At 37.4% G+C, this 22536-nt stretch overlaps 1 protein-coding gene across 1 annotated transcript in view; it reads right to left on the bottom strand.

The window, feature by feature from the left end:
* Positions 1-19117, bottom strand: part of HIF1A (hypoxia inducible factor 1 subunit alpha) — a 41530-nt gene extending 22413 nt beyond the window's left edge. The window contains exon 1 of the mRNA XM_059373337.1: positions 18652-19117. Within this exon, the coding sequence (XP_059229320.1) occupies positions 18652-18686 (35 nt within the window). The 5' untranslated portion in view covers positions 18687-19117. The remainder of the gene's footprint in view (positions 1-18651) is intronic.
* Between the last annotated feature and the right edge of the window lie 3419 nt (positions 19118-22536).

The raw sequence follows: 22536 nt of genomic DNA, 5'->3' as shown, positions 1-22536 counted from the left end.
TTATCTAACTTTTATATAAGGAATGTGAATATTACTATTTTAACTGAACTTTGATACAAATTATTCAATTCAAGCACCTAGAGCAATTTAACATGAGTACCTTGAGATTTAAGGTGAGCTATTAAAAACTATTACTACTTGGTGCCTGGGTGGCTCAGTGGGTTAAAGCCTCTGTCTTCAGCTCAGGTCATGATCCCAGGGTCCTGGGATCGAGCCCCTCATCTCAGCAGGGAGCCTGCTTCCTGCTTCCTCCTCTCTCTGCCTGCCTCTCTGCCTACTTGTGATCTCTGTCAAATAAATAAATAAAATCTTTAAAAAAAAACTATTACTACTTATAACTAGTGATCTATGGAAATGAGGATTTTCTTAATGCTGTGTAATTTTTAAAATCCATGAAAATAAATTAGACTGAGGCCACCATGAAAATGTAACAATGTCAACAGCCTGCAACTTCAATTTTTATGTGCACTAGAAATGCCTCATTGTTCTCATGAACTTTAAGTGAATGCTTTAGATGTGAACTTAGAAACAAAATGTACAATAATAAAGGTTTCAAAATCTATTTTATACATATACCAGAGTTCCCAAGTATGGGGTGAAAGATCCAGTTGTTTTCCCCCACCCCCCACCCCCCATTGGCTCTAACATCCTCACTTTTTTCTCCTCTGAATTGGCAGGTGAGAGGAAGGGATGGTAGTACAATGATTCCCATCTGGTTCAAGTAAAACCACTAAAAAAGTGTGATGACCAATGATCTCACGATAAACCTGAATATAAGTTTAAATGTCACAATTACTCTAGTTGATCAGAATTTGATTAATCAAGAACTATCATCATACTTACTTGCCTTCTCTTAATTACTCAACCAAATTTAAGTGACCAACAAATGACTACCCAAATGAAACACTTGGTAAAAAATTTAAATCCTTTTACTACCTGCTTATGCTTTTAAAGGATATCTGATTTAGCTCACCATGGTGATTATCTCCATACCTTTAGAAATAATTGTACTGTCCACAACTTTAAAGATAATAATTGTTAAAGATGTGGCAACTAAATTTATAAGACAAATTCATAAGAAATTTGAGCCTGGATAAAACATCTAAAGCATAATATACTTAAGCAGTGAAGACTGAGAGAAGAAAAATTTGAGCAAGAGCCAGAATTCTGGAAGAGAAATAAGCCTCGATAAAACAAGTAATATGATACTTCAAGAATTGATAAACCTAAGTGCTCCATATCACTCGGCATCAGAGAAATACAAATCAAAACCACAATGAGATATCACCTCACACCAATCAGAATGGCTAAAATGAACAAGTCAGGAAATGACAGATGCTGGCGAGGATGTGGAGAAAGGGGACACCTCCTGCACTATTGGTGGGAGTGCAAGCTGGTGCAACCACTCTGGAAAACAGCATGGAGGTTCCTCAAAATGTTGAAAATAGAACTGCCCTATGACCCAGCAATTGCACTACTGGGTATTTACCCTAAAGATACAAACGTAGTGATCCAAAGGGACACGTGCACCCGAATGTTTATAGCAGCAATGTCCACAATAGCCAAACTATGGAAAGAACCTAGATGTCCATCAACAGATGAGTGGATAAAGAAGATGTGGTATATATACACAATGGAATACTATGCAGCCATCAAAAGAAATGAAATCTTGCCATTTGCGACAACATGGATGGAACTAAAGTGTATCATGCTTAGCGAAATAAGTCAACCAGAGAAAGACAACTATCATATGATCTCCCTGATATGAGGAAGTGGTGATCCAACATGGGGGCTTAAGTGGGTAGGAGAAGAATCAATGAAACAAGATGGGATTGGGAGGGAGACAAACCATAAGTGACTCTTAATCTCACAAAACAAACTGAGGGTTGCTGGGGGGAGGGGGGTTGGGAGAAGGGGGGTGGGGTTATGGACATTGGGGAGGGTATGTGCTTTGGTGAGTGCTGTGAAGTGTGTAAACCTGGCGATTCACAGACCTGTACCCCTGGGGATAAAAATATATGTTTATAAAAAGTAAAAAATTAAAAAAAATTTTAATTAAAAATTTAAAAAAATTAAAAAAAAAAAAAGAATTGATAAACCTAAATTAGAAGAAGGTGATGAAAAATGAGTATGTCCTCTATTACATAATCTATCTAGACAAAAAGCAATCAGGGGACCTATAAAAAAGATTTAATATAGAAATTTATCTGATGTTCTTCACATGTGACTATGGGAGCTCTTAAAACATTGCTTAGCTTAAAGCTGTAACTTCCAAAGTTCTTAAGAGTTTCAGCATCTGAACTGCCCAGCTTCTTGTCTACTCAGAGGAAGGCTCTTTTTATCAGGTCATACCCCACAGAATTAAAATATTGAACAAGAAATTTCTGGTAGACCACAGCATGTAGGTTCCATACAGATGAATCCTATACTTACTTGCACAGTAAGTTTTGTAGACCAGAATAAAATAGGCAGATTTTCTGCATGTAAATAAGACATTGTATTTCTCTAAATTATCAATTCCATCTTTGTTGTTTTTATTAAGTATAGGTTAAGTAAAGTTCTGCACTGACATATCTGCATAAAGTGCTATTTCACATCTGCTATCATAGCAGAAATCAGTTAAGGTTACAGTAAAAATTCTATCTTTTGAACAGTGTGCTTACGCATTTCTATGATTGTTCTGGGACTACTGTTTGAATAAAGTAGCAAAATAGCTTAATCTTTGTGATATGGTAGTTTTCACACACTTATTATTTTATTATTATTTAATATACAGTACTAGACAAGCTAACAAATGTATCTTGAAATTATTTTGTATAGGAAATATATTTAGGAAAATAATCCAGATGCACTGTCAAGAAGCTTCTTGTATACAAAGTTGAACACCAATAGCCATTTTACAGAGAATGCTTAGTATTCTTTAAATTAACAAGAACACAAAATTTCAGACATTTTAATTCATCTGTGTTGCCTAATTACACAAGAAAAGCCTGTTAGCATTCCTGATTGTAAATATACGGGACTTTAAGAACTGAAGTTAGGGGTGCCTGGATGGCTCAGTCGGTTAGGAGTCTAACTCTTGATCTTAGCACAGGTCATGATCTCGGGGTTATGGGGTTGTGCAATCCAGCCCCATGTCTGCTCCGCACTGAGGGCTTGTCCTTCCTCCTCTGTTCCTCCCCTGCTAGCATGCTCTCTCTCAAATAAATACTTACAAAAAAAAAAAAAAAAAAAAAAGAAGAAGAAGAAGAAAAAAAGAACTGAAGTTAGAGCCAAACATTCAAAGCATTAACAGTTGATCCATCCTCTTTCTAATAATGTCTACATTTTTTTTTTCAAATCTCTCAACTTTATTTGCTGCTTTAAAAACTCTTTCTTGCTTTGAAACTGTTGTTTTCCACTCCTTTTGTCAGTATCTCTATTACAGTACAAACCTTCTAAAGTTAAATTCCATGATCTAAAGGATGTGGCATTTATAGTTATCTTTATAAAAAGGTCTGTGCCCATTTTTGTTTCTGCTAATTGATGAATGTGTTTATTTCCCCATGCACTCTGCAGTAATATATATTATAGATCTTCTTTATCTTTTTAATTTCTGTCAAGCTGATAGGTGAAAATTGTACATCTCACTGTTTTAATTGCCCTGCTCTTCTTAAAGTTTCAGGCCAGAGGAAATTTCCATGTTCTTCAGTTGGCATTTTGGCCTGCAGCTTTAAATCCAAAGTCAAAGGTACTTATTATGTACACAGTGGTATTCTAAACATTTCTCATCAATTAACTTACTTTTGTATTATTATCACTATGTTACAGATAAGGAACCTGGTTAAATAACTTACCCAAGTTTACAGAGTTAAATAAATGGTAGACCCTATATTCAAACTCAAGCAATTTCGCTTAGAAACTATGCTGTTTACAGTATATTACACTGCCTCTCCGAAACTCATTCTAATTAATAAGTATACATACAGCCAGGCATTATAAAGTTCCAAATTTGTCTACTTCACATCTCCAAAGACATAAAGGAGGGTATGTATGGGGGTTGGCTTTGGAATTTAGGACTTACAAGCCATTCAGAGGGACTCATGGACAAGATCTTTCCTGGAATCTAACTAGAAAGCACCTATAATGGCAATGCTCTGCTCCACTGTCCACCAGCACTTCAAAGCAATACAATAGTATCCTTTAATGGATACTGCCAACTACTAAGGGAAGAGAATCAGAGGATAATAATTCAATCTACCTCAATACTGCCACCAGACGTTAATTTGTACAGAGGACCTATTCAAACATCTCAGCTCACTATTGTTGGTCTTTCATTTGCTCTACATCTGGATCCCCTCAAATTACTACCACAATCATCATTCCAAAATAAGAAATCTGGTGTTATGCCTTCCTTTACGTCCCATCAAATGTACACGTGACAAAATCTATTTTCTATGGAAACCCTCCCTTAGCTAGTTCCCTGTCCATCTCTTCATTCTCATTATTTCCTATGTTCTTTGGCCACACTGCAGTTATCAAAAGCATAATATTTCATTATTTCTGGCTTAGTCTTTCTCTGCCTGAGGTACCCTTCTCAATAAGCAGTTTGCTATATTTATTTATGTGAGAAACTTCCAGCATTCAACCCCAGCATTACTTTATTTCTCCTGTCTTCTTAAAACTGTTCCTCTCCCCTAGATCTCACCATTCTGGTTATTCTGCTGTATAAACATGACCCTTGAACAACAGAGATTTGAAATGTGTGGGTCCACTTACACATGGAATTTTTTGACAAATACAATACAGTACTGTAAATGTTATTTTCCTTAGGTTTTCTTAGACCATTTTCTTTTCTCTAGCTTACTGTAAAGTAAGAATACAGTATATAAAACATACACAAAATATGTGTTAATAGTTACCAGGAAGGCTTTAATTTGTAGTTAAGTTTTTTGAGGAGAGCTATTTGTAGTTACATTTGGGGGGAGGAGTCAAAACTTATCCATGGATTTTTGACTATGCAGAGAGTCAGTGCCCCTAACCACCTGCACTGTTCAACGGTCAGCTGTATTTATCTTCCTCTAAAATCCTTAATGCTTCTTGGAGGCAGAAAACTGCCTCATTCATCTTTGTATTTTTATTATAAATATTATTTTTAAAATAGATTTTATTTATTCATTTGAGAGAAAGTGAGCAAGCACAAGCGGGGAAGAAGGGCAGAGGAAGAGAGAATCAGGTTTGATCCCAGGTCCATGACCTAAGTCCAAACCAGATGCTTAACTCAATGAGCCACCCAGGCACCCTTCATCTTTGTGTTCTTAATAGAGATGTGCCTAAGTTCAGCTTGGCTTTAGTATTTGGCCCTAATCTTCTATTTGACTTTTGACTTAAGCCCATGGAAGGTTGACTGCCCCTTCAACATTTTTTTAGGATCCCTGAATCTGCGCTTCATCAATATTCCTGTTATAGTACAGACTATGATCGTAATTGAACAGCATAATAATATGAGTATCATAAACAAGGCATACTGTTTGGATTTATTGTAATTACCTGGATATGCACTTTCAAATGTAATGAAGCATTTGGTAATCATCTTGTAAGCATACTAAATACGTTAGAAAAAGGCTACTGATTTAAAAAAAAAAAAATCACCAAGCACCACAACAGTGAATGGCACCAATACTATCACCAAGGAGAACAGATGATTTTGCCAAAGAAGAGATTTGGAGGCACAGGGAGAAAGCAAAAAAAACTAAAATACCAATTTATTGAAAGAAGTGAAAGCTTTTAAGATTATTTTCCCTTATCACTCTGATCTATAATGTTTTTTACTGTTTTGTCCTAAGCTAATGTGGACAGGAAAATGCATGAACTGTAGTTAATGCTATTAACCAATTAAATCAATACCTTTATAATTATGTCCTCCTAGCCCAGTTGTAAACAGAAGATTGAATCTCTTTTCTACAATCTTTTTCAAGAAGGTATCGTAATTTTCATCCTAAGACATGAAAGTCTTCATTATGTTGACTTTTTTTTTAAAAAAAAGATTTTCTTTTTTTATTTGGCAGACAGAGATCAGGAAGCAGGCTTCCTGCTGAGCGTAGAGCCCAATGTGGAGCTGCATCCCAGACCCTGGGACCATGACCTCAGCAGAAGGCAGAGGCTTAACCCACTGAGCCACCCAGGTGCCCCTGATTTCTAATCCTATTGGCTTTTTTCAAGGGGAGGTTACCCTTAGACAAGTATATGTATTATTTAGAGTATTCTTATGATTAATAGGATTTGTTGTTCTATTTTCTACTTGGTAATTGCTGCAAAACCAGAATAGTTCAAACAGATTATGTTTAATAAAAAAATGTGTTCCTACTTAATGGAAAAAACAGCAAAATTTGACATTTCTTTTTTTTTTTTTTTTTTTTTAAAGATTTTATTTATTTGTCAGAGAGAGGGAAAGAGAGCGAGCACAGGCAGACAGAATGGCAGGCAGAGGCAGAGGGAGAAGCAGGCTCCCTGCTGAGCAAGGAGCCCGATGTGGGACTCGATCCCAGGACGCTGGGATCATGACCTGAGCCGAAGGCAGCTGCTTAACCAACTGAGCCACCCAGGCGTCCCAAAATTTGACATTTCAAATTAAGTATAAATTACATTTTCAGGATAGCTAGCTATTTATAGTTTTCTCCAGGAAAATGTCTTCTGATCAATAAACTTAAAAGTGAACTTTTAGGATATTTATGTGAGAGAACTTCATTCATTAATTCAACAAGTATTTCTTAGTCATCTCCAAGGAGCCAGACACTGTTCTCAGCATAGGGCAATAAGCAAAATAGACCATGTTATTATTCCCATGGAGCTTATATTCTAGGACAAATGTATCTTTATATTTCTTGTCTTTACTTGATAGTAGTTACTAGGGTCAATCTATAACTGACAGTACATTAGCTCTAGGGATCATCTTTCCATAAAATCAAAGAGTCAAAATTAAGAGACAAGGCAAAAATCTACAAAAATTAATCTGTGCTTATAGAAGAAGTTACAATATAGCATTATGTGAAAACAGGTCATACAACAAAATTTGAGTATGAATCCATTTCTGTAAGGCATGTGTACATATGTAAATAAATGTGTATGTATATAAGTACACATATACATATGGATATGTAAGTTTTAAGTGCATAGATAAAACCAGAAAGATTCAATGATATATAGTTTGCAAAGTTTACAAATATTAGTAGCAGTTTCAAGATAACAGGATCACAGAATATTTTATACTTTGAGAAAAATTCATCAGTGAACTGACACTATTTTAATGCACCTGCATTTGTCAGAAAAATCCGAAAGAAGTAGTCATCTTACTTTTAAACTTGTTTTACAGAAAGATTAACTAGAAATGAGTTAAATGTTTTCTTCATTTGGGGAATGAAGCAGGAACAATCCTATTTCTTTCCAGGAAGTGGAAAGCAGAGACCAAGTAAGCAGTATAATTCAGTATTTTAAGTTTCTTATTCTAATTAGTGGCTTTTGAAAATTTAATTTCATGGTTAACTTGAAATTCCAAAATTAAGTGAAATGGTTTCTAAAGAAAATATTCAGAATATATGTACTTATTTTATTTTTGAAAGCAACTTAAATTTCTTGGTTTAGGTGTTTATTACCTTACTAGCTTGGTAATATCTTATAAAAATATCCACAATCAGAGAAAAGATGGGTTAGTTCCCTTCCAATAATCTCATGAAAATGCCTAAATATTCAATTTTCTAATGCTATAGTAAAATAAACAAGAAAGAATCACTGTTTTAAATTCAGGGTAGAGTCTGAAAATAAAATGTATACTACATCTGAGGTAGCATCAATGTGAAAATGTTCTACTTATACATTAAATCAATCTTTTAATTAACAGATTTACATTTGTTGACAATATTGTGTATTAAAATTCTGTCTGGGGCGCCTGGGTGGCTCAGTGGGTTAAGCCGCTGCCTTCGGCTCAGGTCATGATCTCAGGGTCCTGGGATCGAGTCCTGCATTGGGCTCTCTGCTCAGCAGGGAGCCTGCTTCCTCCTCCTCTCTCTCTCTGCCTGCCTCTATGCCTACTTGTGATCTCTCTTTGTCAAATAAATAAATAAAAAATTAAAAAAAAATTCTGTCTGTAAAAAGAATATGCTTTTGTTTTTAGATTACTCCTAGATAGTGATTTAAATAAACTCTCTCCTGGTTCAGAATTGGTATTGAGCCTCTCAAAAAAAATCTCTGATCCCCTAATATATATAAAGTAGGAGATAAATAATACCAAAAATGTGTATGTGAAATTGTTACTCTAAGACGGAGGTTCTCTAATTTTAGCTTGTATCACAATCACCTGGAGGGATTCTACAAACACAGATTCTGGGCCTTACCCAGAATTTCTGATTCAAGAGGGCACGATGGGGCCTCAGAATCTCCTCCATAAGTTAAAAGGTAAGTACCAATGATGCCAGTCTGGAGAACACTTTGAGCCCCTCTACTCTAAGAAAATACTTCATGTGTCTTTCAAAAATACTCAAAGTAAAAAATTCTTCAACACCCCAAAATGGTTAAATACTTTCTCTAAAAAAAAATCTGCCCAAATGCTTTTACATATATCCAACCTCTTAGAAATTAACACTGCCACATACTTAGGAATGCAAAAACTACAAAATACACTAAGAACTTTGACTAGATTAGGCATGGGTTGACCTGTGGTATACATCACAATCACCAGTGGAACTTTTTTCCTAGATATCTGTGCCTAAATCCTAACCCTGGAAACTCAAATTGTAGACCTGGCATGTCTCTTTAAAAAACAATCTCCCAGATGATTCTGATTAGCATTCTTAGCTATTCAAGGTTTGTACTTCACCTATGGGTACTTGTGAAGTTTACAAATTCTTAGAGTTGATCTTAGCCAAAAGACCGAGAAACAGTAAATCTACAAATTCCTGAGTCTCACCTCAAAATTACCAGATCAGAATCTCTGGGGGTGGGTACCTGGAAATCCTTTTATTAACTAAACACAGATGATTTTTAAGCCACGAAAGTTTGAAAACCATTAGAATGTCTTATAGCAGAGATTAAATAGGTTAGCCAGCGAATTCTGAAAAATAAGAAAAATTTATTTTTAGCTGCAACTACATACACATACTATGACAATTATGTTTTTCAGGTAGAATACTGAACCGAGTAGTTGGGTGATACTGTATAGAATGATTGCTGGAAATGAGAAGCTAGAGGTACAATTCAATGACAAGCAAGTAATAAAGTCTGTGCTTAATATAACAGAAGAGAATAATTAGGCTTCAAGGATGACCAAATGAAAAATGTAGTAACTACAGAATGATTTTTGCAACTCTGAAAAATTTTTAAGAATTATCTTTAAACCTCTTTACAAATGCCATAAACATAAAAGGGGTTGAAAATAACTGTTCACAAATAACAGCTGTGTGTTAGTGGCTTTACCCCACATCACCTACTCTATCACTCTTCTCCCTTTGCCCTCTCAGCTTATAAATGCTTTTGTTTTCCTGATTTCATGCTTTTCAAGAGTAATAGAACTGAAACTGGAACTTAATGGTCAGTGACACTATATGAGTTTGTGGATGTGTGTATGCAGAACATGTTCTTAATTATTTCCTTAAATATAACAAGTTATAACAAGTATTTACACAATTGAAAAAATTCACGTATTAGAATAAAGGTATACACATAGAAATCACACGCTGAAGATTTCTCCTATTTAGTTCTAAATCCTGACCATAATGAAGATTCTGGAAACAACAAATGAGCTCTCCTAAGCAAATGTCTTGGTCCTTCACCTACGCTAATCCATCCTATCCAATGTTAGCCAATAAATTCTCCCAACTAACTCTCTGATCCCTATTTCCTTGTATATAAAAAGGGAATGAGGGGCGCCTGGGTGGCTCAGTGGGTTAAAGCCTCTACCTTTGGCTCAGGTCATGATCCCAGGGTCCTGGGATTGAGCCCCGCATTGGGCTCTCTGCTCAGTGGGGAGTCTGCTTCCTCCTCTCTCTCTCTCTCTCTGCCTGCCTCTCTGCCTACTTGTGATCTGTCAAATAAATAAATAAAATCTTAAAAAAAAAAAAAAAAGGGAATGAGTAACACTATTAATAAGTGGCAGGTCTCAGATTCCACCTGAGACTGAAACCCCCATATTTAATACAGCCTATGCCCTGCCACAAATCAGAAGCTCAATAATATTTAAATCAAAATATTAAAGGAATTTGGGGATGTTTTTACTTAGGAAAATAACTACCTTCTTGTATTTGAAAGGGATGTCACATGGAAGAAGGCAAGTTAGGTGATTTATTCAACTGCAGAGAGTAACACATGGGAGTTAAAAGATGGCAAGGGTTTTCATCAGCAGAATTAAAGCAGTGTTAAAGGTGAACTTTAACAATTTTTAAACTGTATTCTCATTCTGATGGCAACGTAAGAAAAAGGAAAAAGGCATATTCTGGATCATCTAAATGATCTCTACATAGGTCTATATTTTTCCTACAAGCCTTCTGTGTTTGAAGTTACATTTGTTTATAATCAAATTTGGTACCAAATAATCACAAAAAGGAACAGTTACATTTTTTAATGTGTACACGCAGAATAAGGTTGGTGGGTACATCTCAAAGCTTCACAGGGATTAGTTTGCTTCAAAAGAGATTTAAACATTAGTGAGTGTTAAGAAATACAAGAATAAAAAACTTTCTAACATTTCAAGTTGCCAAAAATGAGTAGACTATTTTGTAAGAGTGCTTTTGTGTCTAAAAAATTTCTCAAAGCAGACACTAACTTAGTAAACACAATTTAGAGGATACTGCTGTGATAACTGATATTAATAACAAAACTTAAATACTAAAGTCTGTAATTTTCAAAATCCCAAACTTGAAATTACTTAAAAATGAAAGATATAATACATAATATATGTTATCAGTTAACACCAAAAACTCAAATGTGGCCTGAGCCATCAGAATTCAATGATCTGCTTGACAAATTACATGCACAAATATCCTTTGAATAAATGAATATATGTTAATCTGTTACAAGCCATAGTGGTTAGATGCTAGAGTCTTGGGATGAAAAAAATTTTGGAACCATTAAAATAAATGAACTCATTCACATTACCCAAGAAAAATACCCCTTCCTCCATTCACGGTGAAGGCTTTAATTACTGGTCTGACATACAACCCATTTAAACATTTTAGCCATGTTATCTGCGAAGGCAAGGGAATTCCAACTCTCTTCTGCAAACAGGTTAAAAGACACTTAATGAATTCCTGACGCCAAAAGAGCATGGAAAAGTAGGCTTTCTTAATTTGCCATCTCCAACAGCCAAATAAAGAGCCTTTCTCCTTTACCATTATCACTATGGAAAATGATATTTTAAATAGCATGTGTATACCAAAAAAAAGCATCTTCATTTAATCTGTAAAAGGCCAGACATTCATTAAAACAAAACAAAACAAAACAAACAACAAAAAAACCCCAAACTGATGTAGAGGAGAAGCACACTAATATTCTTACCCCTCTTAAATAGGTTCACTGATGGTGTGGCCCAAAGGACATCATCCTTTGTCAGACTGTCCCAAAGAAGGCTAGAGTGATTCTCAGTAATTTGAGACTTCAAGAGAGTGACTCTTCTGAAACTTAGTAATTATTATAAAAATGAATCTAACGATAGTTTCTAGTTTATTTAGTCCCTACTTTGTGGTCTGAACTCTGTTTCACAAGGGTTAATATCTCTTTTATCCTCACAACAATCCTATAAGGTAAATATTATCATCCTAATTTATAGATGAGGAAAGTTAAGACCTAGAAAGGTAATGCAACTTGTACAAGATCACATAGCTATATGTGGTAAAGCAAGCAGCCAACCTCGAAAGCCCAAGTTCTTAGCTATTAGTCATTCCTATCTTTTCCTAAGGAAAAGAAATGAAAACCCTAACCCTAAAAGCTGAGAAGAGACTCTCAGCTTTCCCAAAGGCGCAGCAAGAATATTTGCAGAACAGTTATGATTGGTAAAAAAAAAAAAAAAAACTAGAATATGAATTCAGTTGATTTTCAACAAAAACCTATAGCCCATTCATTACAATACCAGCAATGATCAAAAGTCCTAGATAAGGAGATAATTAATAATCTACACCAAGGCAATCAAATACTTTACAATATGACATTTGACTCATGTAATCAGGGAACCCCACTGACACAGTTAAAAATGGATAGTCCAAGCAAGGCAAATCGGCCTTCATACAAAAGGCTGATACATGGATACTAGAAAGGAGAGGGAGTTTTCTTTTCACTTTTTAAAATACAAACTGTGGGGCACCAGGGTGGCTCAAGTGGGTTAAGGCCTCTGCCTTCAGCTTGGGTCATAATCCCAGGGTCCTAGGATGGAGCCCCGTTTAGCCTGCCAAGGAGAGAGCCCACTTCCCCCATCCTCTCTGCCTGCTTGTCATCGCTGTCCAAAAAAAAAAATCTTAAAAAAAAAAAAAAAAACCAAACTGTATGAATGCAGGCATGGGAATGCTAGGTGCCATCTTTCATACCATACAGATACCCTGTCAGTGGCTTAAAGAGGCCAACATGCAAGTAGAACAAAGGCATATAGGCAAAGTCATATTCAAGAGAAAGTCAGGAATTAACACTGTGAGGACACCACTTGAGACTCTGGATTTAACTGTCCTACAACCAAAACTAGACTGTGTAAGCCAATAACTGGCTTCCCCCTTAAACTAGCTTGAGCTGTGTTTCATCACTGCAATAAAAAGAATCCCAATAGGGTGCCTGGGTGGCTCAGTGGGTTAAGCCGCTGCCTTTGGCTCAGGTCATGATGATCTCAAGAGTCCTGGGATCGAGTCCCGCATCGGGCTCTCTGAGAGCCTGCTTCCCTCTCTCTCTCTCTGCCTGCCTCTCCATCTACTTGAAAAAAGAATCCCAATACACTTACAAACTCCCAAGTTAGAACTAACTGTTCTAAACTTCCAGGAAGTTTGGACCTTTTTTTTTTTAAATGAAAATAAGTCATTTCAATTATTTTTTAAAATAAGTTACCAACTAAATGGGACTTTATCAACAAAAAACAGTTATAGACCTTTTTAATCAAGTATTTTTCTGAAAACACACTGGCAGATCAAATCTTTCTAAGTCCCTAGAAAAACTTAATTCTCATTTTAGAGGAGCTTAACTTCACTTCTCATAAAGCTTCCCTGACAACTGTTCTCTGTTGTTAACTTTTAAGCTGGTTATTACACACAAACAAACCCTTAAAAACACAATCTCCTCACCATGTCCATTATCATAAAAACATAAGATAACAAATGTTGGGGAGGATATGGAGTAATAGGAACCCCTGTGCACTACTGGTACAAATGTAAAATGGTGCAGTCACTATGTAAAACAGTATGTGAGTTCCTCAAAAAAATCAAAAATACCATATAATTCAGCAACATACTTCTGGGGATATATCCAAAAGATTGAAAACAAAATCTTTAAGAGATATTTGTACACCTGTGTTCACAGCAGCAGTATTCACAATAGCCAACAGGTGGACGCAACCTAAGTGTCCACAGAAAGATGAATGGATGAACAAAATGTGGCAAATATTAGCCTTAAAAAAGAAGGAAATTTTCACACATGCCTATAACATGGGGGAATCTTAAAGACATTATGTTAAGTGAAATAAACCAGCCACAAAAAGACAAAAAACTGCATGATTCCACATATATATAAGGTATTTACTAATCAAATTTATAGTAGAATGATGGTTGTCAGGAACTAGGAGGGGGAAACTGGGAGACCTGTTTAAATGGTTACAATTTCAGTTTTACAAGGTAAAAAAAATTCTGGTTACAGAATGTGAATATACTTAACACTCTTGAAGTGTACACCTAGGAATGTTTAAGATGGAAATAATTTTACATTATATAATATTTACATTATATATATATTTTTTAATTTTTTATTTTTTATAAACACATATTTTTATACCCAGGGGTACTACATTATATATATATTTTTTTAACCACAATTAAAAACCTCACAGTACTTCAAAAGCTATGGAAAAATAAGTCAGAAGGAAATCACTTAAATTTTCTTTTTATAAATTTAGATTTTATGTCTTACATTTTTCTGAAAGGGTCATGTCTTGCAAATGATATGGGTTTGATAGTTTTTTTATTTCAAAAAACATGAATTTTAATATAAGACTCAATACACTTACAAAATAGTTAATTCCCTTTTTAAAAAAGATTATATTTTAAAGAGAGAGGATACAGGGGGAGGAGCAGAGGAAGAGGGAGAGAATCTCAGCAGACTCCCCACCAGTGGAGGGGTGATGGGCTGGATCTCAGGACCCTGAGTTCACAAAATGAGCTGAAATCAAGAGTCAGATGCTTAATGAACTGAGCTACCCAGATACCCCCCAAATAATTAATTCCTGATGCTCCAAAAAATAGATAGGGATAAAATTATTTTTAAAATTCCAAGATCTAGTTATTTCAAAAATTCTTGCCAAACTCTTACCCAAAATACTGAGCAACATGATTGACTTATCTTAGCTTCAAATTATTTTTCTAGTTCTATAGTTAAGCAGAAAACATACACAACACATACACTGCAAGTAGCAGAAAGTGGGTTAAAATCCACCAACCAGATAGTTAGTTCCACCATTAAAAAAAAAAAAGATAAAAAAAAGAATATTCTTATGAATTAAAATCAATTTCTTAATAGAGAACAAATCCACAACACATATTATTTTTTCCCACTTTAGAAACACTTAGGTTAACAATCTTAGGTTAAGTGTCTAAATTATAGAAATTGTATTTTAAGAGGACACATTTATGAATAAACACAGTAATCTAACCAAATCTTTAATATCCACATATGGTAATAGTTTTTTTTTTTTTTACCACCGAACATAATAAACTGTTATGGGTTCTTCAGAAAACATCAATAGAGACTAATCTCCCTCAGCCTCCTACACACATTCTTGACATACAATAATAGAATAGAACCACAAAATCTTAACTTTGAGCCCATACAAAGATAATGGAAATCAGCAGGTAGAAAGATTGAACATTCCCCAGACTGCACAAAATGCTTTGTAGTGGACCACTGATATGAACTACCATAGCACAAGTAAAAGACTGTACAAACATAGACTTCATACAAATCAAGCCTCCAAAATTAGACTAATATAGAGTATGAAGCCTTGCCTTGAGAGAGAGAAGCCAATAGTTTTTAACTGGAGAAATTCGAAAGTAAAGTTTTTCTATCACGCAGGCTCACATTCTTTACTGGGAGTATTTTGTTAACTCATGTTTAGCAAAGATAAATATAAAGTTGTCTACTCTAAACTGTGGTGTTGAGACAAAAAATGTTTAAGTTACTGCCACCCCAACACTATAGTGTCTTGCACATATCTTGCTGAAAGAGTAGTGTATGTATTTATGACTCCAGTCTCTGAAATCCAGAGTAAATTCAAGTGGCCTATTTGTGGAGGAAGGAGGGGTATACAAAATTGTGAAGGAGGGGATAGAGAACAAATACTCAAGAATAATTGGTGAATCATGAGAGACTATGGACTCTGAAAAACAATCTGAGGGGTTTGAAGTGGGGGAGGGGGATGGGAGGTTGGGGTACCAGGTGGGGGGTATTATAGAGGGCACGGATTGCATGGAGCACTGGGTGTGGTGAAAAAATAATGAATACTGTTTTTCTGAAAATAAATAAATCAATTAAAAAAAAAAAGAATAATTGGTGCTAGATGCCAACATAACCCAGGGTGTACTGTTTTAGATGGGAAGGAACCCCCCCTTCTCTTTAAATCTAAATTCAGTGTTAGTCTTTTCATTTTTAGGAGACTTAGAAAAGATGCATGAAGGTGGGGAGGAGAACTAACACAAGAAATATCTGGAAACACCTGCAAAAAAAAAAAGTGTGCTTAAGTGTTGTGTAAGTTCAAACTAGAACAATAGGTAACAAGTATTTTCAATTATAGTGTTACCAAGATTCCCAAACCAGACAGACACTGAACATTATCTCATTTAATCTTCACAATAACCTCTGAGATAGTTGCTATTATTGTCATCATTTGAAAAGGAAGAAATAGGCTCAGAACCATTCAGTAACTTGCCTAAGCTCACAAAGTTAACAAGTGAAAAAACTGAACTCTTAGTTCTAATTAAGAGGTGTCTAGGTCCAGATCCTATGTTCTCAAGTACCAGGCATGTTCTTTTTCAAAAAAGAAAATCAAAGTAAAATTATAACAAGAAGAGGGCTTACTAATAGAGAGCTTCTTGACTTTTAATGACCAAAAGTTAAAGAAGTTAAGAAATGTCCATTCTCAGAGATTTTAATGATCCAATAACTAGTTTTGGATACTGAAAGAGTTTGGCCTGAAACCTGGAAGAGAACAATAAACCACTTAACCTTCCCTTTGAGATCTAAAAAATTGCTATTAAGGTGCTATTAAGTCCAGTCCCTACCTACTGCTAAGGCATCAACATGACATTCCCTGTTAAACCCATTATAACCATACCCATCCTCTGTTCTGATTCCTTCCAACGCTTCAGTTTTTTATTTTCCTAGACCTTCTTTCAAGAAAACAAGTTCGCCTCCCCAACCTGGGCTCAAGAGCACATTTAAAGTGGAAAAACTGTAAGGAGAAAATACCTTTTCCCATAATCTCTCAGTTAACTTTCCAAAAAGTTTTAAAATTAGTCAGAAAATGGTAAAAACCACAAAGTGATAAAAAAAAAACTTTAACAAATAACATCTAAAAGTTGAGTAGCCACTTACTGTTTAACTTCCAAGTTATAAGAACCTCTGTATTAAGAAATATGACTCAATCTGACCCAAGTTTGCTGAATTTTCAAATGAGAATATTTTTGAAAATAACAGATGGGACTGAGCAAAAATCTAAGAATTGGTTTAGAATTGGGAGTGATGCACAGTAACAATTCATTTATATTAAAGCTGCTTGTGATATCCCAAATGATGAACTGCAAAGGAAAAATGAGTACAATATTACATATAAAAAGGGACTGGTGCATAACTTGATGCACAATATTAATATGATTCAGCATATAATAAGGACTGAAAATTGGCACTACACAGAGGTAATCTGCTTTAGGTTTATAATCTAGCAGCTTCATCATTTCATCAAAAGCACTGTAATCACTTCTGCAACATTAATTGCAATTAATTCCTGTCAACTCTTGGACTTAAGTCTAGACCTGTCTACTCACGTTTTGAATTTTATAAGAGCTTTCTCCGGTGTACACAAACTGAGAATTTATCATTCCACTAAATAAAAACCAAAATGGTATCTACAAAACAGCAACACCACCACCCAGTTTATCTTCTGCTGATACTGATTAGGAAAGTTAATCTCTCCCAGAAGAGTGGAAGGATTTTAAGGAGTAAAGCTTCTACTAACCACAACTCTTATAAATCTCCAATTCCTGAAAATGATTTCCACAAAGGTTAAAATACCCAAAATGTACAAATTGTGTGTATGGGGGTGGGGGGGTGGAATACTCTTAATTCCATTGGTTCCACTTATAATTCTTAATCCTAGACTCAAACTTGAAGGGGTTTTAAAAACTTGCAATAAGTTCTAACAGAATGATTATTTTCGTCGGATATATCCAGAAGGTTTTCCTTTAATATACTTTAATTTCATGAAAATAAAATAGTTCTAAAAATGCTGAAGCTACATTTCATTTGCTGCGATCACATCCTTCCCCCCCCCCCCCATTTCATTAATATTGTTTGCCTAAATTCTGCCGGCCCCTATATTTTTACTAAGATACTTTTAAGAATGAATGAGGCACACATTAATTTATAAGGTCTGGGCTCTCTTGACAGCTGATATAAATACAAGTACCCAATTCTGACGTTCTCTTTAAAATGTGACGATTTCTCCAAATTTCCGTTACTCTCTCAGTCTAGACGAGTTTTTCAAGGCGATTAAAACAAAGCAAAACAAAACAAAACCTGCACGTGCAAACTAAAGTTAGCATCTGCAAGCCACCGAGACAAATCCCTAATGCACAAAGGCAAAGACCCCCGCCGCGGCTAGACAACCGCACGGCCAGATCGCATCCGACCACGCGAGCCCTTCGGTGGGAAACCCAGGGCCCCGAGCCCACTGGGAAGCCGGGACCGGCGCGCAGGGTCCTCCCCGGGGCCGAATTTGCCATGGAACCCGAGAGAATGGGGGCGGGAAGGAGCGGAAGCTCGGGTGCAAACGGCGGCGGCGACCGAGCTGCGGCTCGTTTCTCTTCCCGGGGTTTTCGGGCTAGGGGAAGTCCACCCGGATGGAGGTTGAGGGCAGGCCGGGTTTTCACCGCGGGCAGGAGGGCGGTGCGAGGCCCAGGCGGCCGGGAGGCGAGGGCTAGCCGGGCTCGGCCCCCGGCCCCCGAAAGCACTTTCGACGCGTCTCCCACCCCCCACGACAAGATGGCGACGTGGGCAGCGGGGGAGCCCGGCCGGCGAGGCTGGGGGAGAGGGGAGGGGAGAAGAGGCAGAAACAAAAAGGCGCCCCCCCCCCAACCCCGGAACGCTGAGGCCGGCCCGCGAGCCCAGGGCGGCGGGCGGGCGGGCAGGGGCATCGGCGGAGAACGCGGCTGGCGGAAGACATGGGCTTACTTTTTCTTGTCGTTCGCGCCGCCGGCGCCCTCCATGGCGAATCGGTCCCCGAGAAGCCTTCACGGCCGGCCGCCCGCCCCCAGGCTCGCTCCGGCCTAAGCGCTGGTTCCCTCCACACGCGGGGAGAGAAGGGGAGGCACGTCCAGAGGTGGGAGGTGCAAGGCGGGAAACCCCTCGTAAAACGCAGGCAGGAGGAGCAGGAGGCAATCGCAAGGGTCCAGGTCCGGCTCCGAAGAGCCTCCCCTCCGGCTGCTTGTCAAGGCCCGGCCCAACGCACTGGCCGAAGCGGCGACGAGGCCAATTCTCGCGTCCCCTCAGACGAGGCGGCTCTGTGCACTGAGGAGCTGTGGCAGCGGCAGGGGGCGGGCAAGGGCGGAGGCGCGCTCGGCCGCGCGCAGGGGATAAGGGGAGGAGGGTGTCGGGGGCGCGCCCGCCCGCGGAGCCCCGCTCGCGCACACGCAAGCCCGCCTCACCTGAGGGGAGGCGGGTTCCCTGAGAGCCAATGGCGAGGGACGCAGGCGGCCAGTCCCACCCCAGCCCACGTCTGTCTCGGCCAATCAGGAGGCGGTCAGCTGAGGCACAGCTGGGTCGCGCTGCCGCGCTCACGTGCTCGTCTGTGTGCAGCTGCGGAGGAAAGAGAAAGGAGCTGGGGTGCGGCCAACGTGGGTCTGGGGACGCTCTGCCTTCTTAGGGATAGCAGCGGCTGGCTTTGGGAGGCGCTGCTGAGAAGGGATTGGGTTTTTTGGGTCTCAAGCCTGCATCACATTTCCTGCTCCCGGTGCAGCAAGTCTCCCGCTCTCTTTTTCTTCTTCTATGGTTGTGTTGTGCAGGGTTGCCGCCGGCTCTGCTAAGTTCCAGTTTAACAAAGCCGACTTTTCGCGTCGGGGCAGAAAACCCTTTCGACCCTTCGCTTAGATGTGTTCCAGTGGGGTTTTTCTTGCCAGGTTATCCAACCACGGGCCATGTCACCAACCGCGCTCTTTGCCGTAGAACACAAGGGTACAGTCCTTGCCCACTACATTTTTCTGTGATGAAGTTTGGTTACTGGATAAATGCAAATAAAAATGTAAAGCAAACAAACCCCTCATGCTGTAAACTTCTCAAGGGAAGTAGTTAAGGTAACAGGGAAATTTTAAAAAATCTGAAATTATCTTGGCATTTACAAATAGGAGTAAGTGGCTTTAATAAAAGAGCATAAACCAGAATTTCAGGGAAGGAGGAAGAAAATGGCTTTAGGTAGGTTTTCATTTTACTTTCTTGTTGCTTGTAAAAGAGCCAAAAATAATCTTAGACTGGGAAAAGATGAGACTCATTACCTTTAATTCATTGTGGAGACTGAAAAGAGGAAGGATTCTCCAAACCCACCACCCAGAATTGGGCAAGGAGGGGACTGCTGAGCCGGAGTTAACTTGATGTGGTGGCGGCCAGTATTGTCTGCTTGCTAACTGGAGTTTGCAATCCTCTGAGTAAAATTTAATCTGTTTTGGATTTGAAAGTATATATTTAAGGACTGTCGGTCTTTTAAACAAAGAATGTATTTTGAGTTCAACAAAGAATCATTGCACTTTCATCTCCAGTGGACACTGGATTATTTTACTTCTCACATTTGTCTTATTAGTGACATTTACAATCCTGCTTTGAATTGTATATTATTGTGGATATCTGTAGTGGATTCAGTTATATTGATGTGTAAAAACAAGGGTCTATATAACATGGCACTAAACTGTTAACAATTGATTCATAAAGCACCTTATTTTAACTGGTCAGTAGACCCATAAAGGTATAAAGACTGATCTTAATGTTAGTTGTTTTTTTGTTTTGTTTTGTTTTGTTTTTTAGATTTACGTTGCTGAATGATATGTTTTCTTTAAAAATACCATTGGAAATGCCTGAAAAGGGGAAAGGACCAAAAGTATTTACTCATGTATTGTTTTTAAATTCTGAAATGGATAACTTGGGAAAATACAAACCTTTTAAGTTAACATCCTGAAAACTCAATGTTAAACATGGTGAGTTATGCCAGTCAGGAGTAAGTTTGGATATAGACTCTGACACTTACTAACAAGTTTTTAAATTTCTCAGTGCCTCAGTTTACTCATGTATGTCTATGTCAAAGAATTATGGCATAACTCAGCAAGCTAATACATTGTAAAGCATGTAGAATAATACCTGGCACATAGTAATCAGTTAATAAATGTTAGCATTAGTATTGTAGGTGGGGTTTTTTCCATTATTATTCTTATTATTATCCCCAGATTTGTGCCTCTGCTAGTAATAATTACTTGGGCCTCTGCCACAGTTCAGCAAGTTTTAACTATCCAAGAATGTCTATTACATTAATATAAGTCCACATATATTCTCTATTTTCAACTTTGGAACTGCCCATGGGTTCCTATTCTTGTATGTAAACATGATGGCAGAGATCTTCAATCAGTTTCTTTCTCATTATACTTGTAAGAAATTCTCTTTATCCAGTGATTACAGTCAAAGTGTATAATGTTCGTTATATAAAAACAGAGCATTAAAAAAAAAAAAGATTTTATTTATTTATTTGCCAGAGTAAGAGACCACAAGCAGAGGGAGCAGCAGGCAGAGGGAGAATCACGTTCCCTGCTCAGCAGAGCGCCTACTGCGGGGCTCCATCTCACGACCCTAGGATCATGACTTGAGCCAAAGGCAGATGCTTAACCAACTAAGCTATCCAGGTACCCCAAGAGCATTCTGTAATAGCCAATCTAAATCACTGAAGAAACAATTTGAGCATTTCGAAAGTTTAAAGCAGAAGGATAATTTAATCAGCAAAAGATATTTTTGAACATTTACTAAATTTACCTCCAAAATATGTAGAATATGCTGTTTTATGTATGTGTGAAGAAATATGTATGTATATATGTTTATACACACATATACATATATGAGCATGGAAAGCAGTAATAATCAGTTTGGTTTCACATAATTACAAATGAGCCAAATAGTATTCCATAATCCAAACAGTCCTGTTAAGTAACAGAATTTGAAAAAGCAAAGTTTTCTTGGAATAGAATTTTAAATCATTCTCTTTATAACCACCTATTAATAAATGTATTTGGATTATTACAATTTAAATAACCCTTAGTGAATAGTCTTATTTATTCCTTTTGTAAGTGTTCAAATTTGAACCCAAAATACTCTGCAGAGCTTTCTACGTAGACTGACAGATGACTTGCAAATGACTTGACTCTTAACCCACATTAGTACGAAGCAGGAAGTTGGGCAGTGACTGAGGAGGAGGCAAGGTAAAACTTGAAATTTGGATTACTACTAAATAATACGGAGCATTGACACTTTTAAAGAGTGAAACACGTCAGATTCAGATAGTTTAGAATGTATCAAACTATATGGGAAGAACTTGTGGTCAGTTAGTGAGTCTTGTCTTATTATTACTCTTTCTTCCTCCCCCACCTTCGACCTTTGTATTATAAGAACAATAACAGACCAAAAGGAGATCATTGGGAAGGAAATTGTTTAAGAGAGAACACATTAAAAAATCTTTTGTTTTTTCTTTCAAGGATCAAAACAAAATAAATAACTATATTTGTCTGAGAGAATAAGAATAACCTGAAAATTTTCCACTAGCACTTTTTAATTCTGGGAGATTTTAAGCATAATTTTACAGAGAAATGTTGAAAGATTTTCAGTTTCTGGCCCAACATGTAAAGAGCTTGGAAGCTCCCATTCTCACAATAAGAAAATAAAGCTGAACAAACTGAAAACCAACAATTCTTCTTAGATCCATCAGAGAATTGAGGTCACTGAGCAAACTGCTGCCCTGAAAACTGAAGAGACAGACGGATAGAGTGAATCGCAGCTTACCGGAAGATCACGGTTTTACCAGGAGCAGAAGCC

The sequence above is a fragment of the Mustela nigripes genome, chromosome 13 (genome assembly GCF_022355385.1).
Source record: "Mustela nigripes isolate SB6536 chromosome 13, MUSNIG.SB6536, whole genome shotgun sequence".
Classification (NCBI taxonomy): Eukaryota; Metazoa; Chordata; class Mammalia; order Carnivora; family Mustelidae; genus Mustela; species Mustela nigripes.
Note: the sequence above shows the minus strand (reverse complement) of the source record. Positions and strands in the feature narration are given on the sequence as shown.